The sequence below is a fragment of the Phyllopteryx taeniolatus genome, chromosome 15 (genome assembly GCF_024500385.1).
Source record: "Phyllopteryx taeniolatus isolate TA_2022b chromosome 15, UOR_Ptae_1.2, whole genome shotgun sequence".
Lineage (NCBI taxonomy): Eukaryota > Metazoa > Chordata > Actinopteri > Syngnathiformes > Syngnathidae > Phyllopteryx > Phyllopteryx taeniolatus.
Genome location: NC_084516.1, coordinates 4,415,350 through 4,440,602, shown reverse-complemented (window position 1 = coordinate 4,440,602; position 25,253 = coordinate 4,415,350). Strand labels below are relative to the sequence as shown.

Here is a 25,253-nt window from a genome sequence, read left to right as displayed (position 1 = left end):
ATGGGTCTCGCTTACGCTAGAGTTAGAAATTATGACTTTGTCACCGCTTTAAATGTCACTTGAGCAATATTATATAAGGTTTGAGCAATTCTTGTCACATTTTGAACTGTCAAATGTTGAATATGTTGAGCAAAGGATTCCCACGCCTTCTGACTGGAAGATATGAGCCATTCTATAACAGCACCTTAGGTCTGGGCCGATGCACTCGAGATAACAGATGGAAATTCCCCACACTTCGTGCACAGAGTGAGACACGGATAAAGGAGGACAGATTCCGGAAGAGGAGCCGATCATCTGGAGAGATTCTTGTTGAATGAGTGCACTGCACCGCTTGCCGTATGACTGTTTTTTGCTTAATACAAAATTGAGCTTATTTCTGGGCCTGAAAAAAAAAAAAAAAGCCATCGGCCACGCGTTACTTCCCGCGACAGCTGAGAATCCTGCATATGACGCAGCCATACTGTACGTCACCCGCAGATCATCTCCAGTCCAGTTCGGCGGGTCCAGATACACACAGACGTGCACACTAACACACACACACACACATGTAGGCGGGCCCCCGGGTGTGTGTGTGTGTGTGTGTTTCACTTGCTGTGGCTTACTTTGCCTACTTACGCTGGGCTGTCACAGTGCCTCACGGACGAGGAGACGCCGCCGCCACAGGTTCTGCTGCACTCCCCCCACGTGGACCAGGGACCCCAGCCTCCATCCTCGCTCTGTGGCCAGGTCCCGAACACCACGCACTCGCCCTGGTAGCACCACTACGAGGAGCAGGGAGAGTACAATGAGCTAGCGCCAACTTATTACAAGCTGGGACAACACAAGTGTCAGTTTTACTGTTTTCCAACCGTCCCGTCCAGGCTTTAAATTAGCTTCGGCGTGAAATGTAGACTATACAGCACTTGACTGATGACTTTTTTCCCTAAGCAACACGTGCGCAATCCTTCTTTCAAGCGCTTTTAACCGCACACTAACTCCCAATCGCACCATTACTCAACCCATAATTTCATTTACGCATTAGTCCACTTGTGCAGCCGTCCTTGTAGGGCTTTTATGTCTGACTCAGCTCACTTGTTTCTGTTTATTTATTTATTATTTTTTTAAATAATTACATGTTTGTCACAAGGGAAATCACCGAGTAAGTCCTCTGGGGTAACCAATAGTTTTGTGGGTCAGGATTAAAGCATTGCAAATCCCAACGACACAGGTGCTTTGAAATACGAATGACCCGACTCACGGCTTTTCTGAGATACGAGCTGTCGTTTGGCCAATTTTTTTTGCTTTAAATTGCGAGTAAAAAAGTGGAGATACAAGCCCTGTATGATGGCAGTGAATTAAACTCAACTCACTTCACAACCAGCAGCAATTTGGCAGATAGTAAACAATTCAAAAAAAAATTAAAAAATAGAGGCTTCCATCTGTTTAATACCACTCCCAGTTCAAGTTCACTGTCAAACGACATGAAGACAATAACACATTGTGCATTTAAAACAACCACGTAGGTTTGATTAATGAGTCACGACAGTCGGTTTAGCGAAAAACAGCTAATAATACAAAACGCCATAGATGGGCTAACAAATAGCATCGGTGTCGCAGCGTTATAAGCCTTGAGCGGCGGATATTTGAACACAAATGAACAAAATGCTGGTAGTTGCTGTATGTCACAGAACATCAGAGGGTTTCTTAAAGGGGAAGTTAGTCCAAAAAGACAGGCTGTACAGCAATTTCAGATAATGAAAATAGAACACACACTCAAAATGACTTTTTTAAATTTTGTATCGTTTCACTACATATTATACACTTAGCAGAGCAGTATGTAGAACATGCCCAAAAATATATCAAAAAACGAAAAGAAAAACAGACAGAAACACATTTTAGGAGACTTATCATTGTACTGATATATGTGCAAATGTTTGGACACTTATATTAAGACCTCAGTTTCATTATTCTGCTCCATATTTCATGATGACTGAGTGATTCTCATGAGGATACCAGAGGCCCATTAAAGTGATATTGACCCACATGTGACTTTCTCCCACCTCTGAAAAAACACTCTTACATGATGTAACCTCTATCACTGATCACAATCATCATGTCTTTTGTTCATGTCTGACCTGAAACTATCTTTGTAAGCCTAAAGTGGGATGCGTCCTACTTCCCAGTCTTCTGGGTGCAGAGTGTACGGAAGCCCACTTGACGGGCCTTTCTATCTAATGGAGAAGACCTCTTTTGTTTCCCTACTGTTGTGTGTGTGTTCTGAAACCTTTGGATGCAAGGGGCGGCACGGTGCCTCAGGAGGGTGCTAAGCTGCTCGCTAAGCCTGTTGGGAGATCCGAGCGGATCAGAGGCAGGCCTTTTGTTTCACCAACTGTGTCAGTGGGTTAAGAGCCCCGAGTGTGAGCTTCAAGGTGAGCAGAGGTGGCAAAAGTACTCACACACTGTACTTAAGTAGAAGTAATTGTGTGAAAAGAAAAAGATAAGATTTGTTTCTAAAGACATTACAGGTTTGAAGATAATTGCTGAAAACGTGAAAAGACAGACCTACAGTATGTCATACTCAAATGTGGCGATACTGTATAGAATTAAATAAACCATTTTTCACCATTTCAGTTTTCCTGATTTTTCAGGTGTTGCTACGCACTTAGGGTCAAGCATGAGTCCCCCTTCACCCACCATATAAAAACTTGAGCGCTTTCATTCGCATTAGTGGTTATACAGCGCAATTAGCTCACTAGCTATGTGAACATCCCGAAAATGCATTTTCCCTTTGGACAGTCCGCTGGCTCGGTCGCATTAGAGCGCCTCAGTGTCGGCAGTGAGTGTGCGCATGTCAAAGTGAGAAAACAGAAAGGGCGAGGAGGGGGGGAAAAAAAGAGGATGAAGACAAAAAATGAGCGTCTCGTTGTCGCGCGTCAATCATTCACTGATGTGAAGTTCTTACACAGTGTGGGAGGGGGGAAGTTATCCCGGACGCCGAGGTGAGTCACTGGACACCGTTTTAGCCACACACAAAAAAATCTGGAAAAGTGAAATGGTGAAAGGTCTACAGTGCTTCTTCTTTTAAGAGTATTTTTTAGGTTTCTTATTTTCAGACAAATCATTTGTCTTGTTTTGAGCTCTCTGTGACTATGTGTAGGGTGACATCTACTCTGGTTTTTGTGAACAGTGAGATCACATCATGAGATATGAGTATTTGTCTTATTTACATGTATTTTTGAGTCCTTGTGACAGTCATCCTGAGTTCTTGCAAGGATGTTCCCTTTTTCTGAGGATGGGGTAATGATTTCAACCAGAGCTTTTGATCTGATCTTATGTTGTCAACTATCTGGCGAAGTTTGTCTTGTGTATTTTGGAGGATTCCGTATATCCGGGGGGGTGATATTAGCTGTCGGTATTAATTGGTTGTAGTTGTCCCATGTTATTTTAATGTACTTCGTTACTTCCCACCACTGAAGGTGAGCGAGGGCTACGTTGGGCAACTGTCCTCCTTCCTCCCCTGCCTTTGTCCCGCACGTCCTCGGGCGGCTCTGGAAAACGAGATTATGTTGGAGCCGAGGGGTTTGCGTTATACAACAACCTCCAGTAAGGTGAGAGCACACAAGAAGCTCAGTTCAGTGGGTCATTTTTTTGTCTCACTGTCGGCCACCCCACCCCACAACTACCCAATCCACCCACCCCCTTCCTTTGCCCCCTGCCCTCTCCCGTTGGCCGGGCCTCTCTTCATTACACGGCGGGTGAGAAAGGGCTGACAGTCGTGTTCCTTTGAAGCTATCCCAGCTGGGGCAGACAGGCAATGGCGGGGCAGCGCTCCTAAAAAGTGCTCCAAAAGCGCTTCCAAAAGCCCCCCCGGCTCAACCTGGGGCCCCCTGTGTTGTCCAGGACCCTGTCCGCGGGCCCCGACCTTCAAAGGCTCCACTGAGCTAATGCTAATAGCCGCTGACAGCTCGTGACACTCTCCCATTCTTCCCTTTTAGACCGCCGACCATCCGGCCACAATGACCGCCGTAATCCGCGTTAAAACTGTCTCTCCCTAACCTGGCTGCCATGGACAGTACGTCAGTGACGTAAAGCTTGCCATGCTGGTGTGCAGGGGTGGCAAAACTACTCACACAGTGCACTTAAGTAGGAGTTTGAAGTGATTTTCTTTTCTGTCAATATATATATAATATCCATGTGATAAACTGGCATGACAATTTAAAAAAAAAAAAAAAAAGTTTCAACCAAAAGCTACCTAGCGTTGACGCAAGTCTTTATGCTAACATGTTCCCAGAAGTACAGATGCTGTCTAAAAAAAGTCCATGCTAAAAGTAGAAGTACTGATTTGACTGTTGATGTTGGTAGACCTGTGTACTTTTTAAATGCTACGGCATAATTTAGTGCAGATTCAGCAAGAGAGAGAGAGAGAAATTTATTTCCCAACTTGCCAGGAGAGGGTCTACAAAGCCACTGGACAGAGGCTACCACCAGCTAGGTAGCACTAGCTTTGAGTGATTTGTACTCCCGCTTGGTGAAATGTCGACTCCCCGGTACAAAATATTCAAAGTAAGTCAGCTGTTTATCCAACTCTCTATGTAGACTATGCTTGTTATTTGGCACTATATAAATAAAATAGACATTCTCATTTTCCCCTATTGGCATATCAGCTAGCCATGTGGTTAGCTTGTGTTTTCAGATATCCATCTCTGAGATTGTTAGCGCTGCCAAAATACACTGCAGTCGCACAGGAGTTAAGTGGTGAAAATATGGCATTGGGAAGGAAAAAAAAAAAAAAAGGATTGCAACACGTATATATATTCAAAGAATTGCTTCTATTGCAGTGATTCCCAACCAGTGTGCCGAGGCACATTAGTGTGTTGTGAGGAAATTATTCAATTTCACTTAATTGGTCCAAAAAATATTGTTTATTTACTACAAATAATGCGTCTTTTTTCCATCTATGCCAGTGACGTATATGCATTGTAGATACAACTAAACCCCTCCAATATAACGGTTCATCTTTCGCAGCCCGCAATCACAGATTTTTAAGTGAGCGCTTTTTAATGGGTTTTTACAGTATACAGGCTTCCAAAAGTCCGAATTTAGAGTTGCACGGCTTCAGTGTAGTACCACATTGTGCCACAATGTAGCAGGCAGCACTGAGGTCTACTGGAGGAGATTTAGCGTAATTAACAAGAAGAAGACGCAGCAGACTTTCCACAACCAAGATATTATTCCTTCCGACAGAGCAGAGAATATACTGTATGCATGTATATATAAGTGAGTATTATTGTATGCTTTTTGTATGTGTGGCTGCTCTGTGTACGTTAAAGTAGCTGTTGTTTGAAGATGTACGATTACATAACATATATGATTGACTGTTTAGGTAATAAGGTAAAATGTGTTGATAGTGTCGGAGGGGTAAACCTATGGAAAAAAAACTTTATATGGTCTCTTAATATTGCAGATTTTTGGGTCTGGATCATATCCCCCGGGTTCACACCATATTTAATACTTTTAGTGACATTTTTGTTTGTTTTTATTTTTATAGTATAAAATATCTGTCTTGGCTCAGTCGAGGTTGGGAAACACCGTTCTAGTGAAAGTGGCAAGCCAAAACCACGTCACGTTGCCAGGTGCAGGCTGAAGAAAAACTTACCCCTTTCTCGATGCTCCCCGTCTGGCACAGCGTTCCCTCGGCGGCAGGAATACTGTTTGTAACACAGCGGTTGCTTTTGCTAAGGCACCAGAGCTCTCTACACACTTCCTAGGAAAAAAGGCAAAAGCAAGTTGGTCAGAACACATTACAGTCACTCCTCTACTTCGGAACATTCAATTGAAGAACACTGAGACATACAAACACTTCCATGTTTGTTAGAAAAGTTTTTGAATCTAAATTTTTTGTTGCACGCTTCAAGTGTTGTACAACATTTTGCTGTACAGCACTGAGGTCTGCTGGAAGTGATGTAGGGGAATTGTACCGTGAGTTTTGCCATTTTAATATTCAATGTTCCTGCAGATTAGAGAGTATACGGTATATGCCTGTGAGTATTTTTGTATGCTCTGTTTGTATGTGTTGTTGCTCCATGGGTGTTAAATTAGTAGTTTTTTGACGATTTATAATTACCATAACATCTCTGCTATTTTTCAATAGACTGTGTAATGTTTCGTTACACCAAATTAAATGGCAACTGTGAGAGACAACTAAACAGTTTTGCCTCGTATTTGTAGAACTGGTCACTATCTGTCGAACTGCGAGAGGAATAAATAGTAACGTATAGAAAAAAAATTACAAAATTCAAGACACGAACAGCATTCAACGTAACTCATTCGTAACATGGGAAGAATTCATTGTGTTGAAATCTGGATGAATGTTGGGATCTCGGCGCAAGAGGTCTTCTGGTGTCTCTCAATGTCCTGAGTCAGTTGGATGAACGGAGTGACTAATACTTGCTCACCTCGCCATCATGCCGGATTGCGACATCAAGGAAGCCCCATTCCCAGCTGAGCAACTAGCCTCCCAAGTCTCCAAGATGACCCCCTGGCCCCCCGAATATCTTTAGTCTTACTGAGTGTCTGGACAAACACAACGGTGTTTATTCTAGACGCCTTTGCTGTCTCTAACACGAGGTTGATACCCAGAAATTCTCTTCAGTTGCAGACAGTTATCCCCCAATCTTCCGTCAGTCTTTTCAAGCTACACACCCCCATCAACATCCCAACAGAGCTAGAGTTGTGAATACTTATGCATGTGTTTTTTACTTTTGATAAATTTACAAAATTGGTTTTCTTCGGGTTCTCCGGTTTCCTCCCACATTGCCAAAACATACATGGTAGGTTAATTGAAGACTCTAAATTCCATTTAGGTGTGAATGGTTGTTTGTCTATATGTGCCCTGCGATTGGCTGGCGACCAGTTCAGGGTGTACCCCGGCTCTCGCCCAGAGTCAGCTGGGATAGGCTCCAGCACGCCTGCGACCCTAGTGCGGATAAGCGGTATGGAAAACGGATGGATGGATAGAAATTAATCATTAAAAAAAATGCAGATTAAATGAAATGCACTGATTACATTTATGGACGAATGATTCAGGTGCACCAACTCTGTCGGGATCTTCAAGGGGGTGTGTGGCTTTTACAAGTTTGGGAAAATCCCCTTCACAACATATGGATGTGTCGGAACAAACACAACAGTTTATTTTAGACTTGAGTGTCAGTCTTGAAAAATGCTCAGTCTCAAACAATGATTTCCAAACTGTTCTATGCGCACCGGGTTGATACGCAAAATTCACCATTGCTGTCAAGGGAAGTGAGTTTGTGGCTTAAAAAGTTTGAGAAAGTCCAGTCCAGGACAAACGGATGTTTTCAGATGTTCGAGATGAGACTCCAGACTCCCTCTCAGTCTAGAACGTATTCTGAAACTGTGCTGCAAACACCAATGGTTTTAATACCCAAATTCACTTCAGCTGTCAGGATGTTGAAGGGGGTGCGCGGCTTAAAAAGTCTGGGAAAGTCTGTTCCACAACATCCGAACGTGTCCCAACAAAGACTGCAGACTCTTTCTCAGTTTAAAACAGATTCCCAGTCAGTGCTACACGAACCCCTAGGGTTGATACCCAAAATTCACTCTAGCTGTCGAAACAGCAAAGGGGATGCATGGTTTAAAATGTTCGGAAAAGCCCGGTCAAAAACATACGAACACGTACAGACTTGTCTACACTTGACGAGACTGAAGAATCCTTCTCGGTCTAGAACCGTATAGACGTGAATTAAGGGTATAACCCCCCCCCCGGGTTGTGCGCACACCACAGTTGGTGAATCTCTGTTCTAGACTCAGAGCTCCTTACGTTTTGCACCACGCTTTCCCAGACTTTTTATCCCGGCATAGCTTGTGCCCCCTTTTGCCTGCACACTAACTTGCGGACGGGCCCGAAGGAAGCGAAAGTAAATAAAAGCATCAAGTGAAAACACGTCACCCTGGGTTAACGTTTGCCATGAAAAACCACCAGGTCGCCCTCCACTCTCCACTTCAAAGGCTTTTACAGGACAATTGTGCTCGGCAGAAGAGTTGGCCCATGAAGAAGAGTTATGATCCAGTGTGCAGATTCTGACCCACCGGGTCAGTAAATATGCCAGCACCCCCCTGCCGCCCACCAGATTAAACAAAGCGTCAAACTACCCCTCTCTGGTTGCAGCCAATTCCAGTTGCCAGCTGCTTTCAATAAACCGCAGCGCCACTGGCGCTCACTATCGCCGCCCTGGATGAAAGGTCAACGGCCCGGGCCCTAACCAACGCGGATACGGGCCTGATGGATTTACGCCAGGGGAGAACAAGCTGCTGATAAAAAAAAGGCCGGGAGGTGGGTGGGGGGGCTCTGTGGTAGGGCCACTAATCGCGGACGACAACCTCATCTTGATTTTGAGTTAAACATCGGAATTTAGTTGAAGGTCGTGGAGATGTAGCGTAATGTAAATGATGGCTGTTTTCACAAATGATGACGGCGGTACTAGTCGTCAGTCGTACTAGTGCGCTGAACTTTCTTACAAGTGAGGACAAAGAACATACTAGTATATGGCCCTTAAACTGGATGTCAAGGATTTGTAATAAATGCTCAAACGGATTTCCATCCTGCGGAATTCTAGTGCCTCTTTTCCGAGCAGGTCTGGAGGGTCGACTACGTTCCATTCCAATGGTTTACATTATTTAGCCATTAACACATCATTCTTTCAGCTTCTTTAGTTTTCACTGCCTGCATCAAGGCCATCATCACCACCACCACCACCATCATCATCATCATCACAACCCATTGGGAGCGTTGACTTCAGTCTGTCGTCTCTTCGGAGGTGCCGACGGAAACCTCCCAACCGGCTCCACTTGTCAGACAATAATTAAACAGTCACCCCCTCCACAAAAAAAATAAATAATCCCAAACCCCTTCTCTCAAACAGGAAATATAAACCTGAAGAGCCTATTAGCTCATTTCCCACAGGGACATGCTGCCAGCAGGAGTCTAAATACGTGCACTCGGGGGAAAATGTCACAGGCGATAACGACCGAGCGCTTTTCAAAAACTCCCCATGACTTTTGAAGGACCCGCAACAAAATTTTAAGTCCATGACCGCACGTTCCAGATGTTACGACGTCAAGGGTTGCCGGAATTCCGTATACAGAGCGGAGTATTCAGGCAGACTGATTGATTTACGTACAGTGGTGAGAAGTAAACAAGCACTAATACTTAAGACATTGATTTATCAGGTATCAATCTGTATTTTACTTGATTATTTACTTTTATGATGACTTTTTACTTCCACTCCCAACATTTGATAACTGTAAAAATATATTGAGTTTCTACTCATTACCTTGTCAAAATAGACTTAAAGTAGACTGTGGATCACGATGTTAAAAACGCCAATTGAGAGAGGTAGTCGATCGAACGTGAACCAGGGAGCATTAACAACGATGCTAAATGCCCTTACTGACGCAACCCAACAATTTTTTTTTATCACGGCTTGGGACCGGCAGTGGATGGTTATCGGGGCACTGAGCAGGAATCGAACCCACACCGACTGCACAAAAGGTAGCGGCATGTAGCACTACAGTACCAGTGCTAAAATGTACTTGAGTACAAAATCAAACTGTAGAATTGTTTTTTTTTTTACTGTCAATTAAATACACAATGTCCATTTTCATAATGTTCAGCGCATTTGCTAAGAATCTATCTTGGAGCCGACATCAAAACAACATCAAAAATTCTCTTCAAAAAGGCAATAAATGGACAATTTCTTTCTTCTCCAAATCTGTTGCTGGTGTCATTAATGCGCCGTAATGTCGAAAAATGTGCTTAAGTACAGCAACAAAGTACTTGTACTTCCCACCACTGGTGAATTAAGCTAGAAAGACGGTTGAACGGGTGCTGGTTTCTTACCCCATACTTGCACTGCCGCGAGGACGCCCCATACTGGAAGCGGCACTGCTCATCGGCGTCGTACACCTGCCCCGGAGCCACTGTTGGGTACAGGAAGTCTCGTTTCAGAGGTTCATTGTCCAGACACGTCCCCCGACCTGAGCTGTCAAAAACACAAAGCTACAATAGGATTGTTTCTTGCACAAATGGACCTGGACTGTGTCAGTAGCCACTTCTCCCAGCTATGGGCCTGAGTCACATAAGGTTTTTGCATGCCGAAATAGGCAATTTATGCTGGCCTTTTCCAGAGCAGTTTTTCCCGTGTGCTGTCCCAAGTTTTGCACGCAATGTTATGCAGGATGAGCAGATACAGCCAATTCCCTCCCACTCAAGATGATCTCAATCAAACAAAACATGGTTTTAATGCGGTTGATGGCTTCCCAAAAAATTATCGGAGCGATACATTTCTTTTTTGTAACTCACTGTTTGTTCGCCTCTTCCACTAACACTTCCAATTCCATCGCTTCAAACCTCATTTTGCGCTTGTGGTCCTCTTAAATTTTTCATGGTGCAAATGTGTCTCCACTACTTTTACACCTGTTGCCAACACGCTTGACACCTGATGTCCGGTACGTTTGGCTGTGTGGAGTGCTCTGAGGGGTTGTGTTTAAAGCGATTGCTCCTCTCCCCAGTTATTAATGCTAACCACCACCTTGCACTATAGAAATGGAAGGACCAGAAGAGCCTGAAGCTGAGGTTTCTCGTTTGGGTTAAACGACTCAAACTTCTCCTGTACATGGTGAGAGAGATACCACGTTGCAGAACAGCATGCAGCGGGAATGTACGGTGTATGTTGTTTAGTCTGTTTTGTCAAAGAGAAACAAGCACTCAGAAAGAGAACTCGCTGGAAAAATTAACGACTTGTTGTTGGATTAACGTGGGTGTTTACTCTGGACCAACATGCTGAGCTTCTTCAACAAGGAGCTAACATTAGACAATTATCCAATTAGGATAAAATGGACCTTGTGTATTTCATTTGGAAAACCCTGTTTACTATAGCACTGTGTACTTTCCAGCTGTGGCAGCTGTAGTGGAAGGCTTCCATCCCACCACAGAAAAAGTGGGCCTGCTGACAACACAAATGCAGACGACAAGAAGACTGAAGATAATTCAGCGCTTTTCTAAAAAACATCATCTTAAATAGTCCAATAACATGAAGACTAGTGGTTTTCCCTACAGGGAATTTTCCACCTTTTTCACAGGTTGCTGTTCTGCGTGAAAGCCACCGACAGCGAATGGGGGGTTAGTCTTGCTGCTATTCGCCCTCTTTTTACATTCTTGTTCCAATCACCTAGTTTTTGGGGCCCCGTCCTGTCTCCTTTAAAGATAATGTCAGCATGCAACGCAGTTTGTTAATTGTCGATCTTAAATGCTGTCTGTCCACTTTTTTTAACCCTCTTTTTACAACCCTAATTCCAATGAAGTTGGCATGTTGTGTTAAACATAAATAAAAACAGAATACAATGATTTGCAAATCATGTTCAACCTATATTTAATTGAATACACTACAAAGACAAGATATATAATGTACAAACTGATAAACCTTGTGGTTTTTAGCAAATAATCATTAACTTAGAATTTTATGGCTGCAACACGTTCCAAAAAAGCTGGGACAGGGGGGCAAAAAAGACTGAGAATGTTGAGGAATGCTCATCAAACACCTGTTTGGAACATCCCACAGGTGACCAGGCTAATTGGGAACAGGTGGGTGCCATGATTGGGTATAAAAGGAGCTTCCCTGAATTGCTCAGTCATTCACAAGCAAAGATGTTCACCTCTTTGTGAACAAGTGCATGAGAAAATAGTCGAACAGTTTAAGGACAATTTTACTCAAAGTACAATTGCAAGGAATTTAGGGATTTCATCATCTACGGTCCATAATATCATCAAAAGGTTCCGAGAATCTGGAGAAATCACTGCAAGGCCGAAAACCAACATTGAATGCCCGTGACCTTCGATCCCTCAGGCGGCACTGCATCAAAAACCGACATCAACGTGTAAAGGATATCACCGCATGGGCTCAGGAACACTTCAGAAAACCAATGTCAGTAAATAAATCCGGCGCTAAATCCGTAAGTGCAACTTGAAACTCTACTATGCAAAGCAAAACCCATTTATCAACAACACCCAGAAACGCCACCGGCTTCTCTGGGCCCGAGCTCATCTAAGATGGACTGACGCAAAGTGGAAAAGTGTTCTGTGGTCCGACGAGTCCACATTTCAAATTGTGGACGTGGTGTCCTCCGGGCCAAAGAGGAAAAGAAACATCCGGACTGTTATGGACGCAAAGTTCAAAAGCCAGCATCTGTGAATGTATGGGGCTGTGTTAGTGCCAATGGCATGGGTAACTTACTCATATATGAAGGCACCATTAATGCTGAAAGGTACATACAGGTTTTAGGGAAACATATGCTGCCATCCAAGCAACGTCCTTTTCATGGACGCCCCTGCTTATTTCAGCAAGACAATGCCAAACCACATTCTGCACGTGTTCCAACAGCGTGGCTTCGTAGTAAAAGAGTTCGGGTACTAGACTGGCCTGCCTGCAGTCCAGACCTGTCTCCCATTGAAAATGTGTGGCGCATTATGAAGCGTAAAATACGACAACGGAGACCCCAGACTGCTGAACAGCTGAAGCTGTACATCGAGCAAGAATGGGAAAGAATTCCAACTATAAAACTTCAACAATTAGTGTCCTCAGTTCCCAAACGTTTATTGAATGTTGTTAAAAGAAAAGGTGCTGTAACACAGGGGTAAACATGACCCTGTCCCAGCTTTTGGGGAACGTCCTGCAGCCATAAAATTCTAAGTTAATGATTATTTGCTAAAAACAATAAAGTTTTATCAGTTTGAACATTAAATATCTTGTCTTTCTAGTGTATTCAATTAAATATAGGTTGATCATGATTTGCAAATCATTGTATTCTGTTTCTATTTATTTTTAACACAGGGTCCCAACTTCATTGGAATTGGGCTTGTACAAGATTGTTGAAATCAGTCAGTTTTTCGTGGTCCCGGCCTGTCCCATTCGAGGATAGTGTCAGCATACAGTACCACGCTCTGTATTTTATTACAGAAACTGGTGAGCTTTATGCCCTCTTTATGTCCATGTTGAAATCATCCGGCTTTTCATGGTCCTGTCCTTTCCCCTTTAAGGAGAATGTAAACATGCAGCTCTATGGTGTTGATTAATCGGCGAGCGAAACACTTTTGTGAAACGTTTCGCCCTCTTTTTTATACAACCCTGTTGAAATGAGATGTTTTCTCAGGTCACTGTACTGTCCTGTCCCAGATGTCAGCATGCAGCACCACTCTAACGTGGTTAATTACAGTAATTGACAAGCTTCACGGTGTATTGCCACTTTTTGCCCTCTTTTACAACTGTATTATTTTTGCAGTTTTCTTTGAATTAAAATTTTCATTTTTCATGTTTTTTATTCATTTTGCTTATTAAATAATTATGTTGATTGATTTATTGTGAATAATGAAAAATATTAGTAATTTGAACAATTTTACATAAATTAATGTTTTATTTATTTTATGAAGTAACTCAAACAAAATTAATCATAAACAATAAAATGAGAATAACCTGTCCATTTTAAAACTCAAACGTGGGCCTTGAACAAACGTTTGCCCAGCCCTGTGCTTACGGCTCTGCGGGCCCGACTCCTCTCGGGAGCTTCAAAGATCCCAAGTGCTGCCTTCAAAGTTGGCCGGAGTCGCGTAAACTCGGCCTGAACTCTCCCGCAGTGTGTGTTCATAAAGCATTTCTTAAAAAGCCAAACAAAGCGCTGCAAGAAAGCGAATGTAGGCCAACGTGACGGCCAAAGTTGTTTACTTGGCAGGGAGAGAAGCGTGTGTGTGATATCCAAAAGCTCTGTCTGGGGGAGGGTGGATAAGGCAGGGTAATTGGAGTTTACAGACAAAACCCTTTTGTTGGAAAGACCAAGGCATAAAAAAACGAAATTAAAGTTTTAAAAAAAATAATAAAATTAAAAAAAATACTGGCTAATGTCGAATGAGATGTAACATAAGAGAAGGCCTGCGGGGTTCGGATACCGGATTCCTTTGAGCACACTAAGCGGCTCTTTGTTTGTCATCTCCGTCGCGGTTACTGCGCTGCTCACAGCTTTCAGCCGGAAACATTTTGTGACAAGCGCGCACGCTATTATCCGCTTTCTTGAAGGGCCTTGCGAGGGCATTAAACGTGAGCCCCTTTCCATTTTGGCGTGAAAGGTTGTCAATTTTCCGGTTTACAAGGTAGTATGAGAGGCGTAACAAAGGCTGCTGTCCCCAGCTGTGTGAAAGAAAAATTGAATAGCGGAAAGCTGGGACCGGGGTGTGAAGTTTTCCACCGGACACTCACTTCTCCCATACTGTTATGTTGAAAGCAATCGTCACTGTCTGACAGCTACTCTATACGTTGCTGGGTGCCGGATTAAAGTCACAGACGAATTATTGGTGGGGTGGCAAGGGACGTTGGCAAGTCTGTGCTTGAGTGTGTGGATGTGAGCTGTGGACGACATCAGCTCCTGAATGGGTGTGCTCTTTGTATTTCTGTTTTACCGTTTTTCCGCCACTCAACAAATGGTTGAAAAGTGCATCGGCTACTGTGCCTCTTTTGCAACGGCATTACAGTAAATATACCGTAAAAAAAAAAAAAAACATTTAAAAACGATTACTTTTTATTTTGCATATTGTACTTATCAGCGCAATAAAGCATCCTGTATATATTACAATTCACACACAGCGACACAGCCGAACGCGACTGAAGTGGACAATAGCGAAAAAACATATAGTGGGCAATTGACACATTCGCGCACATAACCAACTCACGACAATGATTTAAGGCGCCACATACAATACTGAATTATTTTTTTAATCAAACCACAAACAGCATGTCGCGATTGTCAAGGATGAAGTGGCTTGCCCTAGCCACTGAAGCTATATTTCAATAATACAAAGAGAAATAAAGGAGAGGGCATTTGAGAGGCTCTTGTCGTCTTCGGCAACATAAGACTCTCCACGCTTCGCTTTCTTAGTCACAGGTACATATGAAATTCAAAATGTATCTAATTTAATTATTGTAAAACAATACAATGTATATACTTATTGGTACAGCTTGGCTGGAACTCGCTCATGCTCACAAACGTTTGATTTTGTTGCGAAAGCTCATGCGATACGACAGGGCAATTTTTCATGAGCTGTTATATGTGTGACATTACGACACCAATTCACCTGCGATTCAAATTTCAAATCGCAGCAAACTTAGTGGGTGACGGTCAGCCACTCAAGAAAACTAATGGCAGAACCGCGCACAATGTGTCGCTCGGTGTGTGGCGGGCCTAAGATTACTATGAGCGCAATGATTTCAATTCATTGTGTAAAACCATTCAAACACACCTCAGGCCATCTTCACATCCTCACAGTGTGCACGAGAAGGTCCAGGCTGAGACTGGACAGCGACTAGAAACCCGCCTGGATGCTCGAACGCACACGTGAAAGTGTTTTCCATTTTTTCCGTAGACAGCGGTGCAGGGTCCACTTCGTAAATCCCGTGCCGCGCTAGCGCTGCGCTTGCAACGGGTGCAGAGGAGCGAGAGGGGGGGCGTCGTTAAAAAGGCCAGTCTGCTACTTTGATGCGACTCTGACCTCCCATCGAAGCGGGAGCACACAGAACCTCCCCCCGCGTAAGACCTGTTATTACATCCACTCAATCTCAAAGGCTTCTCGATTGCCGCTAAATGTTTTCGCCGGCGTGGTCTGTCGGCTTCCGCCAAGCAAATGCTCGCTTGGACGTACGTTTTCATGCCAGCGAAAAGAGGCAACACAGCAAGAAGTCTGCCGGACTTGGAAGTCATCCGCGCCAAGTCCTGAATCACATAGCCGAGGGCATATAAAAAGGTTTTAAGGTGGTCCCGAGCAACATGGAAAACTTTGACATTCTCCCACATTTATGTACATACTTCCATCTGGACTTAACAGTTAAGTACAAATAAGTGTTGGTTTGTTGCTTGGTTGGATGGACGGATGGATGATAGAAGGACGTTTTCAACATTACATCTTAAAGAGAAATTTGAATTAAAAAAACAACTCCTTGGGAAAAGGAAAAAACAAGCCAAAAACATTGTGTGCCTAACTCAGGAAAATAAAAGCGCAGATCTCCACCAAGGCCTTCTTATTTATTTTTGGTTAGTTTTTTTACACAGACATTAACACATTATCCATGGAGAAATGAATGAAAAACTGTGAAAAATGCTCACAAGTCTTAGAATTGCCGGACCTGAACAAGTCGTTTTTTTTTTTTTTTTTTTAGTGATCACTTTGAACGAGACTGCATTAGAGCGCCTGACTCCGGAGCCGAGGTTCTGGTCGGGAAGCAGCCGTGACGTGCGAGGGGCGACCGGGCCAGGAGCTCCCCGTCAGGATGGCGGGTATCTGCTTTCTGCCAGACGCTGAAGGCCGACTCCAGATGTTTTGTCTGGCTTCGTCTGACTTGGGGCCCGTGCGCGTTTTTCACCGTGCCAGGCTGGCAGCCAGCAGGGCCTCATTCCAACAAATATCCCCACTAGCTTTTTTCTTTCGTGTCTGTGTGTGTGCGTATGGGAAGCCGTTTGAGCATTTATTCGATTTCCTTGATATACAGCTTAAGGTCCATGTACTAGTGTGCACTTTGTCCTCACTTGTAGGACAACTTTGCTACACAACTACATGATACTAATGAGGTAAAACTGTCCAGAGAACTATTGGTGAAGCGCTAAATGTTAACTAGCATAATTATAATGTCATGAGTAGAACTAGTAGCACACAGTTGTCAACTAGTGCGTAGTTTTTCCTCACTAGTAACTTAGTTCTCTGACTAGGATGCCAAAGTTGTCCTACTAGTGTGCAGCAATGTCAAACATTAGTGAAAAGCAGTAGTGGAAAAAAACATTATTAGTAAGACGAAGTCGTTCTACTAAAAACTGCATGCTACTAGTACTACTAGTGAGGTGCTAGATGTTAATTAGTAGAATTTTATTCAATATCCAGCTTATGGTCCATTTAGTACAAGTACACACTGTCTTCACTAGTAAGACAGCTCAGCGCACTAGTAGAATGACTGTCTTACTAGTACGTTTTCCATTACTAGTGCCATTTTTGGCCTCCTAGTATGCAATTAAACCTTCTTGTAAACTAAGGTGCTCCACTAGGACTACTACTAGGCTAAATGAGTTTGCATGTATCACGCACTATAGCCTCCTAGACACTACAAGTAGCGCCACAATCATTCTACTAGTGCAACCTAGTCGTTCTACTAGTGCGTAAGTTGTCTTACTACTGAGGACAAAGAGCTTACTCGTACTGAGCTGGATATCAAAGACGGCTTCATGTAGGACACCTTTGGCATAGTAGTAGGAAAAGTACATGTTACTAGGCAAAACTGTGCACTAGTTAACATCTGGGAACTATTAGTACTACTAGTGAATTGCTTGATATTAACAAATAGAATTTCTTAACATCATTAGTAGTACTAGTAACAAACAGTTGCCAAGTAGTCCACAGATTTGCCTCAGTAGTAACACATAGTTGTCCTATTAAAATACCAAAGTTGTCCTACTCGTCAGGACAAAGAGCATAACTAGTACACGGACCTTAAGATGGATATCAATAATATCCCATTAACGCTCAAACAGCTTTCCATAATGTGCGTACTTTTTGCCTTACTCGTCAGCCAAACCGCTCCACATTAGCTAAATGGCTCACCTTGTGGCGCGAGGGACGCCACAGAGGACGTGTCATCATTCCGAGCCTCAAGGAGGTCTGACGTGTTGATGAAATGAGTGCGATTAAGTTAATAATGATGAACGCTTTTGACTTCACCTTCATCACGTACCAGACATTTGGTCAAGATCCGAGCTTGTTGAGTTGAGTTTGAGTCATCGAACTTCGCTGCCATGATGAAAAATCCATAACGCTGCCGTAACAAGGTTCCAATTTGGTAGCAATAGGACAAACTTTGAGACCATATCTTGGTCTGGAAATGGCTAAAAGGGCCAATTTTACAGCAAAATGGCAGACGTGTGTTTTCAGGCTTAGCTTCCTGAGACTTGTTTTGTGGGTCTACTTCATGATAAACAGGGCTACCAAATTTCATTAGCTAAGCGAAACTGGCTTTGGAGGCTGAATTCTTTTTTTTTTTTTTTTTTTTTTTTTTTATTCTGGAATGGCGCTACTGAGTCATAATGACCGCTTTGAACCAAAATGGGAGACTTCTTGTGTCTTTTCAGGCATGGCTTCCTTAGACTTTTTGTTTGGCATACTTAAGACAAACAAGCCAGTTTCACTTAGCAACATGAAATTTGGTAACACAAATTTCATGTTGCTAAGTGAAACTGGCTTTGGAGGCTGAATTCCTTTATTAAATTCTGGAAAGGCACTGCAAAGGAGCCCAAATGATTTTTTCAGAACAAAATGGCAGACTTCCTGGGTGTTTTTAGGCATGGCTTCAGGGGACTTTTTTGTGGCTCTACTCATGATAGACATCCATCCATCCATTCTCTGAACTGCTTACGCCTACCAAATTTCATGTTATCAAGTGAAATTAGCTCTGATCTTGTGGACTGTTTTGTGTTTTAAAGGAGAGACGTTTTATTCAAAGGGCCACGGGAAATGGCCGCTTCAGACCAAAATGGCAGACTTCCTGTGTCTTTTCAGGCATGGCTTTTTTTTTATGGGTCTACTGGAGTCAGACGATGCAGTAGTAGAATGACTTATTCTTACTAGTAATATTTTATCCACTATGTGTGCCACTTTTGACCACAACCTTAAGCTCCATCAAGAATATCGAAAAAAATGCTCAAACGTCTTTCCATAGGACCCTCGGAGAGAGCAGCCATCATCCACTTACTCGAGAAAGCTGGTGATGTAGTCTTTGCTGCAGGCCGACCAGGAGAAGGGGTTGGTGTTGGCCGTGATGTGCGCCGCCATCAGCTTGGCCGTCTCGTGGCCTTTGGTGCCGCACGAGTTGCCGATGCCGTCGTGGTTCATGCCGAAGCTGCGAGTCGAAAGCAGAGATAAAAGCAGAGATTAGCCCAAAGGCCCGACACTGTGCCCTGCACCGATCGCTCGGCCGTAAAGGCGGCGCTCCCCAGGCTCTTAAAACAGCTGTGCGGGTCAAGGGTCAAACCCTGTCTGGAGCTCGGCAGGAATGAAAAAAGGTTCTAATCACCACTGTGATGCCTGCCTGTCAATCAACACCGGCAGGTCTGAGCAGGCCACCAGGGAAGCTGGAAAGTAGGGAGGCAGGGAGGCAGGGAGGCAGGGCGAGAATCCTTTGGATCAATTACCAGAGTTTATCGGGCCGGAGGAGAGTTTGAAAACTAATCATCTTAACAATTTATTTAAACACTTGGTCAAGATCTGACCTTGTGGCATTGACTTTTATATGGTGTTTTTTGGTAAAAATACAAACTTTTGTTGCCATGCTGTGCCTAAAACCAATGACGAGAACTCAAATTCTTCACAATTTACCATCACTCACCCCTGTCTAGCATACAAGGCTCAAATTTGCTAGCAGTCACAAAGTCAAAATGTGCGAGGGGCGACCGGGCCAGGACAAAATCTCTAGGAGTCTCTACATCAGGGGTGTCAAACTCATTTTTCTCGCGGGCCACATTGTAGTTACGGTTTCCTTCAGGGGGCCGCTATGACTGTGAAACCATAAAAATCGTCACCTCCTCATTATTATGAATTCTTTTTAAAATTCTGGAAGCGGTTGGCAAGCCAAAATGGCTGCTTCAAACTTAAATGGGAGACATCCTGTGTCTTTTCGGGCATGGCTTCTTGAGACTTTTTTGTGGGTCTACTCGTGATCGACATGGCTACCAAATGTCATGTTGTTAAATGAAACAGGCTCTGACCTTGTGGTCCTGACTCGGTCGAGTTTCCTGTTTTACAGCCAGGAATCAAAACATTGAAAACACACATTATCATTCAAAAGTCCTAATCACCAATGTGATGCCTGCTTGTCAATCAGCGCCGGCAGGTCTGAGCGGGACGCCAGGGAGGCTGGAAAGTAGGAAAGAGGGGGTCGGGAATCCTTTGGATCAATTACCAGAGAGTTCCCAGGCTGGAGAGTTTGAAAACTAATCATCTCAACAATCAATTTAGACTTTTCCTTGCGGTCCCCGAGAGCACAAATCAGCTCTAATGTATTTAACAAACGCGACCGCATCGCGCCGTCTCAAGCTGTTTTTCTAGCGCAGGCCGCGTATGTGACATTTTAGAACGTTCTGGAAATAAATCAGTACCGGCCGCGCTGTTATTCCTTATACATCTTCTGCAGGCATCGACTATTTTTACAACAGGCCCCTTGCAACAGAAGCAGACACGAGACATAATAAAAGGAAATCGCCATCTTGCTCAACTCTCCGGGGAGGCTAATACATCATCATTATTGCGCGTTAAGAGTTGTGAGCCAGAGGTATGCACGCGCGACACGCTGGACTCGGAGCCCACGGAGCTCGTGCCGAGTCCCGAGGCACGTGGCCCGGGGGAGGAGGTAGAAAGGCTTAAAGGTGGCCAGAAGCCACACGGGAGGTCACATGATGTGGACTCAGGTCACATGACTGAGCCGAGTCACGAGGCGGACAACGTTTTGGCATCGCGTTTGTTATTGAAATTCAAACATGGCTGTAAAAATTACGAACAAATGCAAATTGTAATAATTAAATAGCCATTGTCTTCGTAAAACTACGATTCTGAAATATACGTATTTTATATTTAATACAGAGTAGTGATTCAATGGTTAATTCCAAGTTTGTCATTAATGCACGTGGCTGGAAAAACTTTTGAAAAATGCCCCCCCAAAAAAAAAAAATATATATATATATATATATATTTAATAGTTAATAGAGAGAAGTGATTCAACGGGTGGAATTATTGCATCAGTCCCTAGTAGTTTGTCAGTCTAGCAGCCTAGTGCGCGTGGCATATGCTAATTTCTTTCATCAGCAAACAAGTGGGGTTGCACAAATTCTGCCCAGCAACAAGCAAACCTATCACCTGATTTACGAAATTGAACATTGAAAAGGTCCCTGTGAAGTGAAAATAAATGTCTTCTAAATTTGACACACCAGAGTGTTAACAACCCTGCCAAATTCCAATGATTAAAAATGGTGGAAAACAGTTTAACGCAATATGTCCACAATTGAGTACTACATTGTTCTCAGGCTTTCCTACTTTTCAGCAATTATCTTCAAAAACGCCACTGGAAAAAAAACATTTACACTCACTTGTGGCCGATCTCGTGCGCGATGGTGAAAGCTGAGCCAAGGCCGATGTCTTCGTTGATGCTGCAGCTCCGCTCTGGCTCGCACATTCCCGCCACAGATGCCAAGCCTGGATGCAAAAAAAAATAAAAAAATAAAAATAAAAATAAAAAACACAAGAGGAGTCAAACGAAAGCATGCTCATTTGGCTTTACATAGCTTAGCATCGACCGCTAGTGTATTACTTGTTCTATTACTGTCTGTATGAATGTCAGATTATTTTTGTTGAATTAAGATTTCAGCTTCAATGTGTTAGAATCAGTAGTACTAGCCCATACAACTTGAGACTGCTTCTTTAACTAATCAGATTTCAAAGTCGTCCTCACAGGGCCGGAGCCCTGGAATCTGATTGGTTGGCCGGAGCAAAACTTGTTGCAGCCAACTTTGACTAGCAAAACGTGTCTGTAGCGATCTGCAAAGCACTGAAGATAAAGATGTAAACTCATTGTTAATACATGTAATAATCACCATCTCTGGCGAGTAGGATGGTTTTTTTGTTTCATTTTGTATGTTTTTGACATTCTCTTACCTACATATTGCTTGTGAACTGCTCCAGATGATGTATGTGACACAGCTGCGTGCAGTTATCTTGGGTTTTTTGTACAGTAGTGACAGTTTCTATAAACAAGTGGTGCCTTGAGATGCGAGTGACCCGACTTTGGAGTTTTTCAAGATACGAGCCATCCCTGGGCCAATTTTTTTGCTATACCTTGCGCGCACTAACTTGAGATACGAGCACTGCATGATGGCAGTGAACTTAATTCAAATCACTTCACAATAGCGTACAATATTATAGTGCTGTTTTCCTATTTTTTGTTTTCTGTTTTGGGGAGGCTCGAATGGATCTCAAGGCATAACTGTGTCTGTACTACTACTTTTCTACAGCATGCAAGTACTTCTGTCACCCCTGCGGGCTACTTATGTTAACTTCAAAGCCAGCAAATTACTCCCCACCTCACTTTGTGTCGCCGCCTTTCTCACAGAACAGGAAAACCCAGTTTTGACGAGCAAAATGTGAAGGGGGCTACTATACACTACAGTCTCAATTTCCCACTTTTGGTTGCCCACGAAAGCAAGAGAAAGTCTCAGAATTGGCTTCCGGCTGCTGGAAAACATAGAGACGGAGGTTTACACTTCTCAAAGCGCCAGGCATCGCCTAAAATGTGAGCCAAGGAAGGAAACGTAGCAGCCGCCGCGCCCGAAAAGCTGTCAGAGGGGGAAAAAAAAAAAAAATAGATGTTTTCCTCATTTGGGAGCTGGCGAAAGAGAAAAGAGGAGAAAGGGAGAGCAGGAGAGGTTGTTTCAACTTTCTGCCTCCCCTGCAATCCAGGTGTCGTGAGACCTTTCTTCCCAAAAAGCCCGAGAGGTCAGATAGGGAGACAGGAGGCAATTCTTCACAGATTACATCTACAGGTGAGTACAGAGTGGATCAGATGACAGCACAAAGCAGGTGTGTGTGTGTGTGTGTGTGTGTCTGTGTCTGTGCATGAGTGTGAGTGCGTGTTGGGGGATGGGCATTTGCGTGTGTGACCACAGGAGTGTTCAAATTTGTGTGTGCCTTAAAAACTCCAAATGTACCCCAGCATGGAAAGCCGTTTGAGCATTTATTCAATATCACTGATTAAGGTTAAGGTTCACATACTAGTACGCTCATTGTCTTCACTAGCAAGGCAGTTCAGCACACTAGTACTCGCAACATTTTTGACAAGCTTTATGGAAAGCCATTTGAGCGTTTAGTCGATATTCGAGATATCAAGCTTGAGGTCCATGTACTAGTAAGTTCTTTGTCCTTACTAGTAAGACAATTCAGCACACTAGTAGAAAGACAAGGGCGGACTAGTAACTGTTTTACTAGCAACATTTAAGAGATTATTTGATATCCGTGATATTAGGACTGGGCAATATGGCCTAAAATTCCCTTCACGTTAACGGCATTATTGGGATATAAACTCAAAAATGAAAATTACGATAGAAGTATTACTAAATGGGTTGTATAGTCCCTTACTTGGAAAATCTAAAGTGAATTGATTAAAAAAATAAAAAAATAAACAAAACTTCCTAATTTACATTTCACATTCATTTCACATTAGCTTAGCAACTAGCATGGCTTCTCAGTCTTCTGCGCTCTCTTTTTGTGCGGTGTGTGTGTCGCATGCTTAGCTACTCATGATTCTTGTCAGTAGTGTAGCTTATTCGCTCCCACTGAGGCGAGGATTAGTGAAACAGAAGAGCGGCTCCGCACTCTGGATTGTGAAACGACAATGTTTAGCCACACTAGCTACCCAGCCACAGGCCAAAGCTGGTGCGGCGCAAGTTAGCTTAGCGCCTAGCATTCCACCGGTCTAGCTCAGGTGCGACGTATTTGAAGCCATTTCCACAGCAAGGCAGATACGATGATGACATCAACAAGTGTTATCACGATTGTTCAGCAGAGTCCAAATGTATAGTGCGGAATATAGTGTTGTGGCGTCACATATTCCGACAATGAGATACGTTGTGACAACTGCTTTCAACACCAAAAAGGGCATGGCCAGTGAGTCTTGGCTGTCAAAACATCGCAATCCACTTCCACCTCTGTGATGCGTCTAATCGTGCGTGAGTCTCCAATTCCCCACCAAAAGCATCGGCACCTTACAGGCCAGGAAAAAAACTGCAAAAAGTTATCTTATTTGGCCAGTGTGTAGGAGGCTGTAAATATCCTAACGTCATCAGAACTGAAGAACATAGACAGCGTTTTTGGTCCATGTTGACATCTCAAGTACTGTTTCTAACACACGTCTGCATTGTCTCCAGTACAGGGAAGGAATTTAGAACATCTTTCTCTCTCTGTCTGTCATCCACACTTGAAATATGAAGAACATCTCGGCAGAACCCAGTGTTCAGCCAAATTGCAGCCTCTAAAAATGACCGGCCAGATAAATCAACGCTGTGATGAAACCACGTGCACACGGAATTCTGCGAAAAGTCGGAAATATCCCTCTCAGAGCTTACCAGGATCGTTCAGGGCAGGAATGGCAACTGCAATGGGCTATTATTATATTTTGTTATACATCTATAGTTATTGTTTTCCACATACAATGCAGCAGACCATTATTACTGCTGTTCACATTCATTTCTGTATAAATAGATATAGATTTTGTTTTATTCTCAACTGCTTGCATATTTATTTTTTGATACAAGTATCGTTTTTTTGCTGCATAGAATGGTGCTGACTATTCTTGCTGCTGTTTACAATCACGTTGTTGCTCGTTAATATTGCTGGTGATTATATATGTATGATTTGTTTGCTAAATGCTGTCGCAGCACTGTTCAAAGTGAGCATTGCTCAATCAGCTACTTATCTGTAGACTATTTGTCCCCTTGTTGTGTTGAATAAGTGCCTATTGTATTCTAATCTGCACATCAATATTTACATGCAGAAGCAGTAGTGACATATCTTTGTTTGTTGTTTGTATTTCCAATGCAGTAATCCCTTTAAACTGAACTGCGACATCCGCGGCAGGAGGGGGCACACCAGAGGGTCCGAACGGGGAAGACGCCTGCGGCGAGGTTGCACGAGCTCCCCCGGCCGGCTGTGCCTTGGCTAAGAGTGTCACGGCTTTTGTATCCTCTTTGCTAAGAGGCTAAACAAGAATAGACTCGCAAATCGCGATGGGCCGAAAGGGAAGGAGGCGAGCCTGAAGGTGAGGAAAGAAGGTGGGAGAGGGAGGGAAAGGAAGGAGGGTGGCTACTCTGAGATTAGTTTTAAGAATGCGTGTGTGAGTGTGAGTTGTTTTCTTAACACCGGCGAGGACTGTGTACTATCTCCAGGCTTCGTGATTACTCTACGACCTCAAAAGGCCAGCGATGCGGCCCTGGAGCGTGATCCCGAGAAGGGGGAGGGGGCTGGGGATCGGTGGTGGGGAGTAGAGGGGTAGACAACGAGGAAGCCAAGCAGATGCCGGGGCAATTAAAGCGACCGGGGGAATGTGACGAATGCGGTCAATCTGTCAAAGCGCTCCCTG

At 43.6% G+C, this 25,253-nt stretch overlaps 1 protein-coding gene across 2 annotated transcripts in view; it reads right to left on the bottom strand.

Moving 5' to 3' along the window:
• Window positions 1-25,253, bottom strand: part of adamts6 (ADAM metallopeptidase with thrombospondin type 1 motif, 6) — a 62,311-nt gene that overhangs the window by 22,779 nt on the left and 14,279 nt on the right. For both annotated transcript variants that reach the window (XM_061798972.1, XM_061798973.1), the window contains 5 exons: window positions 21,214-21,319; window positions 18,828-18,974; window positions 9,899-10,040; window positions 5,636-5,743; window positions 616-761 (listed from right to left, as the gene is read on the bottom strand). In XM_061798972.1, coding sequence (XP_061654956.1) covers window positions 616-761; window positions 5,636-5,743; window positions 9,899-10,040; window positions 18,828-18,974; window positions 21,214-21,319 — 649 coding nt within the window. The remainder of the gene's footprint in view (window positions 1-615; window positions 762-5,635; window positions 5,744-9,898; window positions 10,041-18,827; window positions 18,975-21,213; window positions 21,320-25,253) is intronic.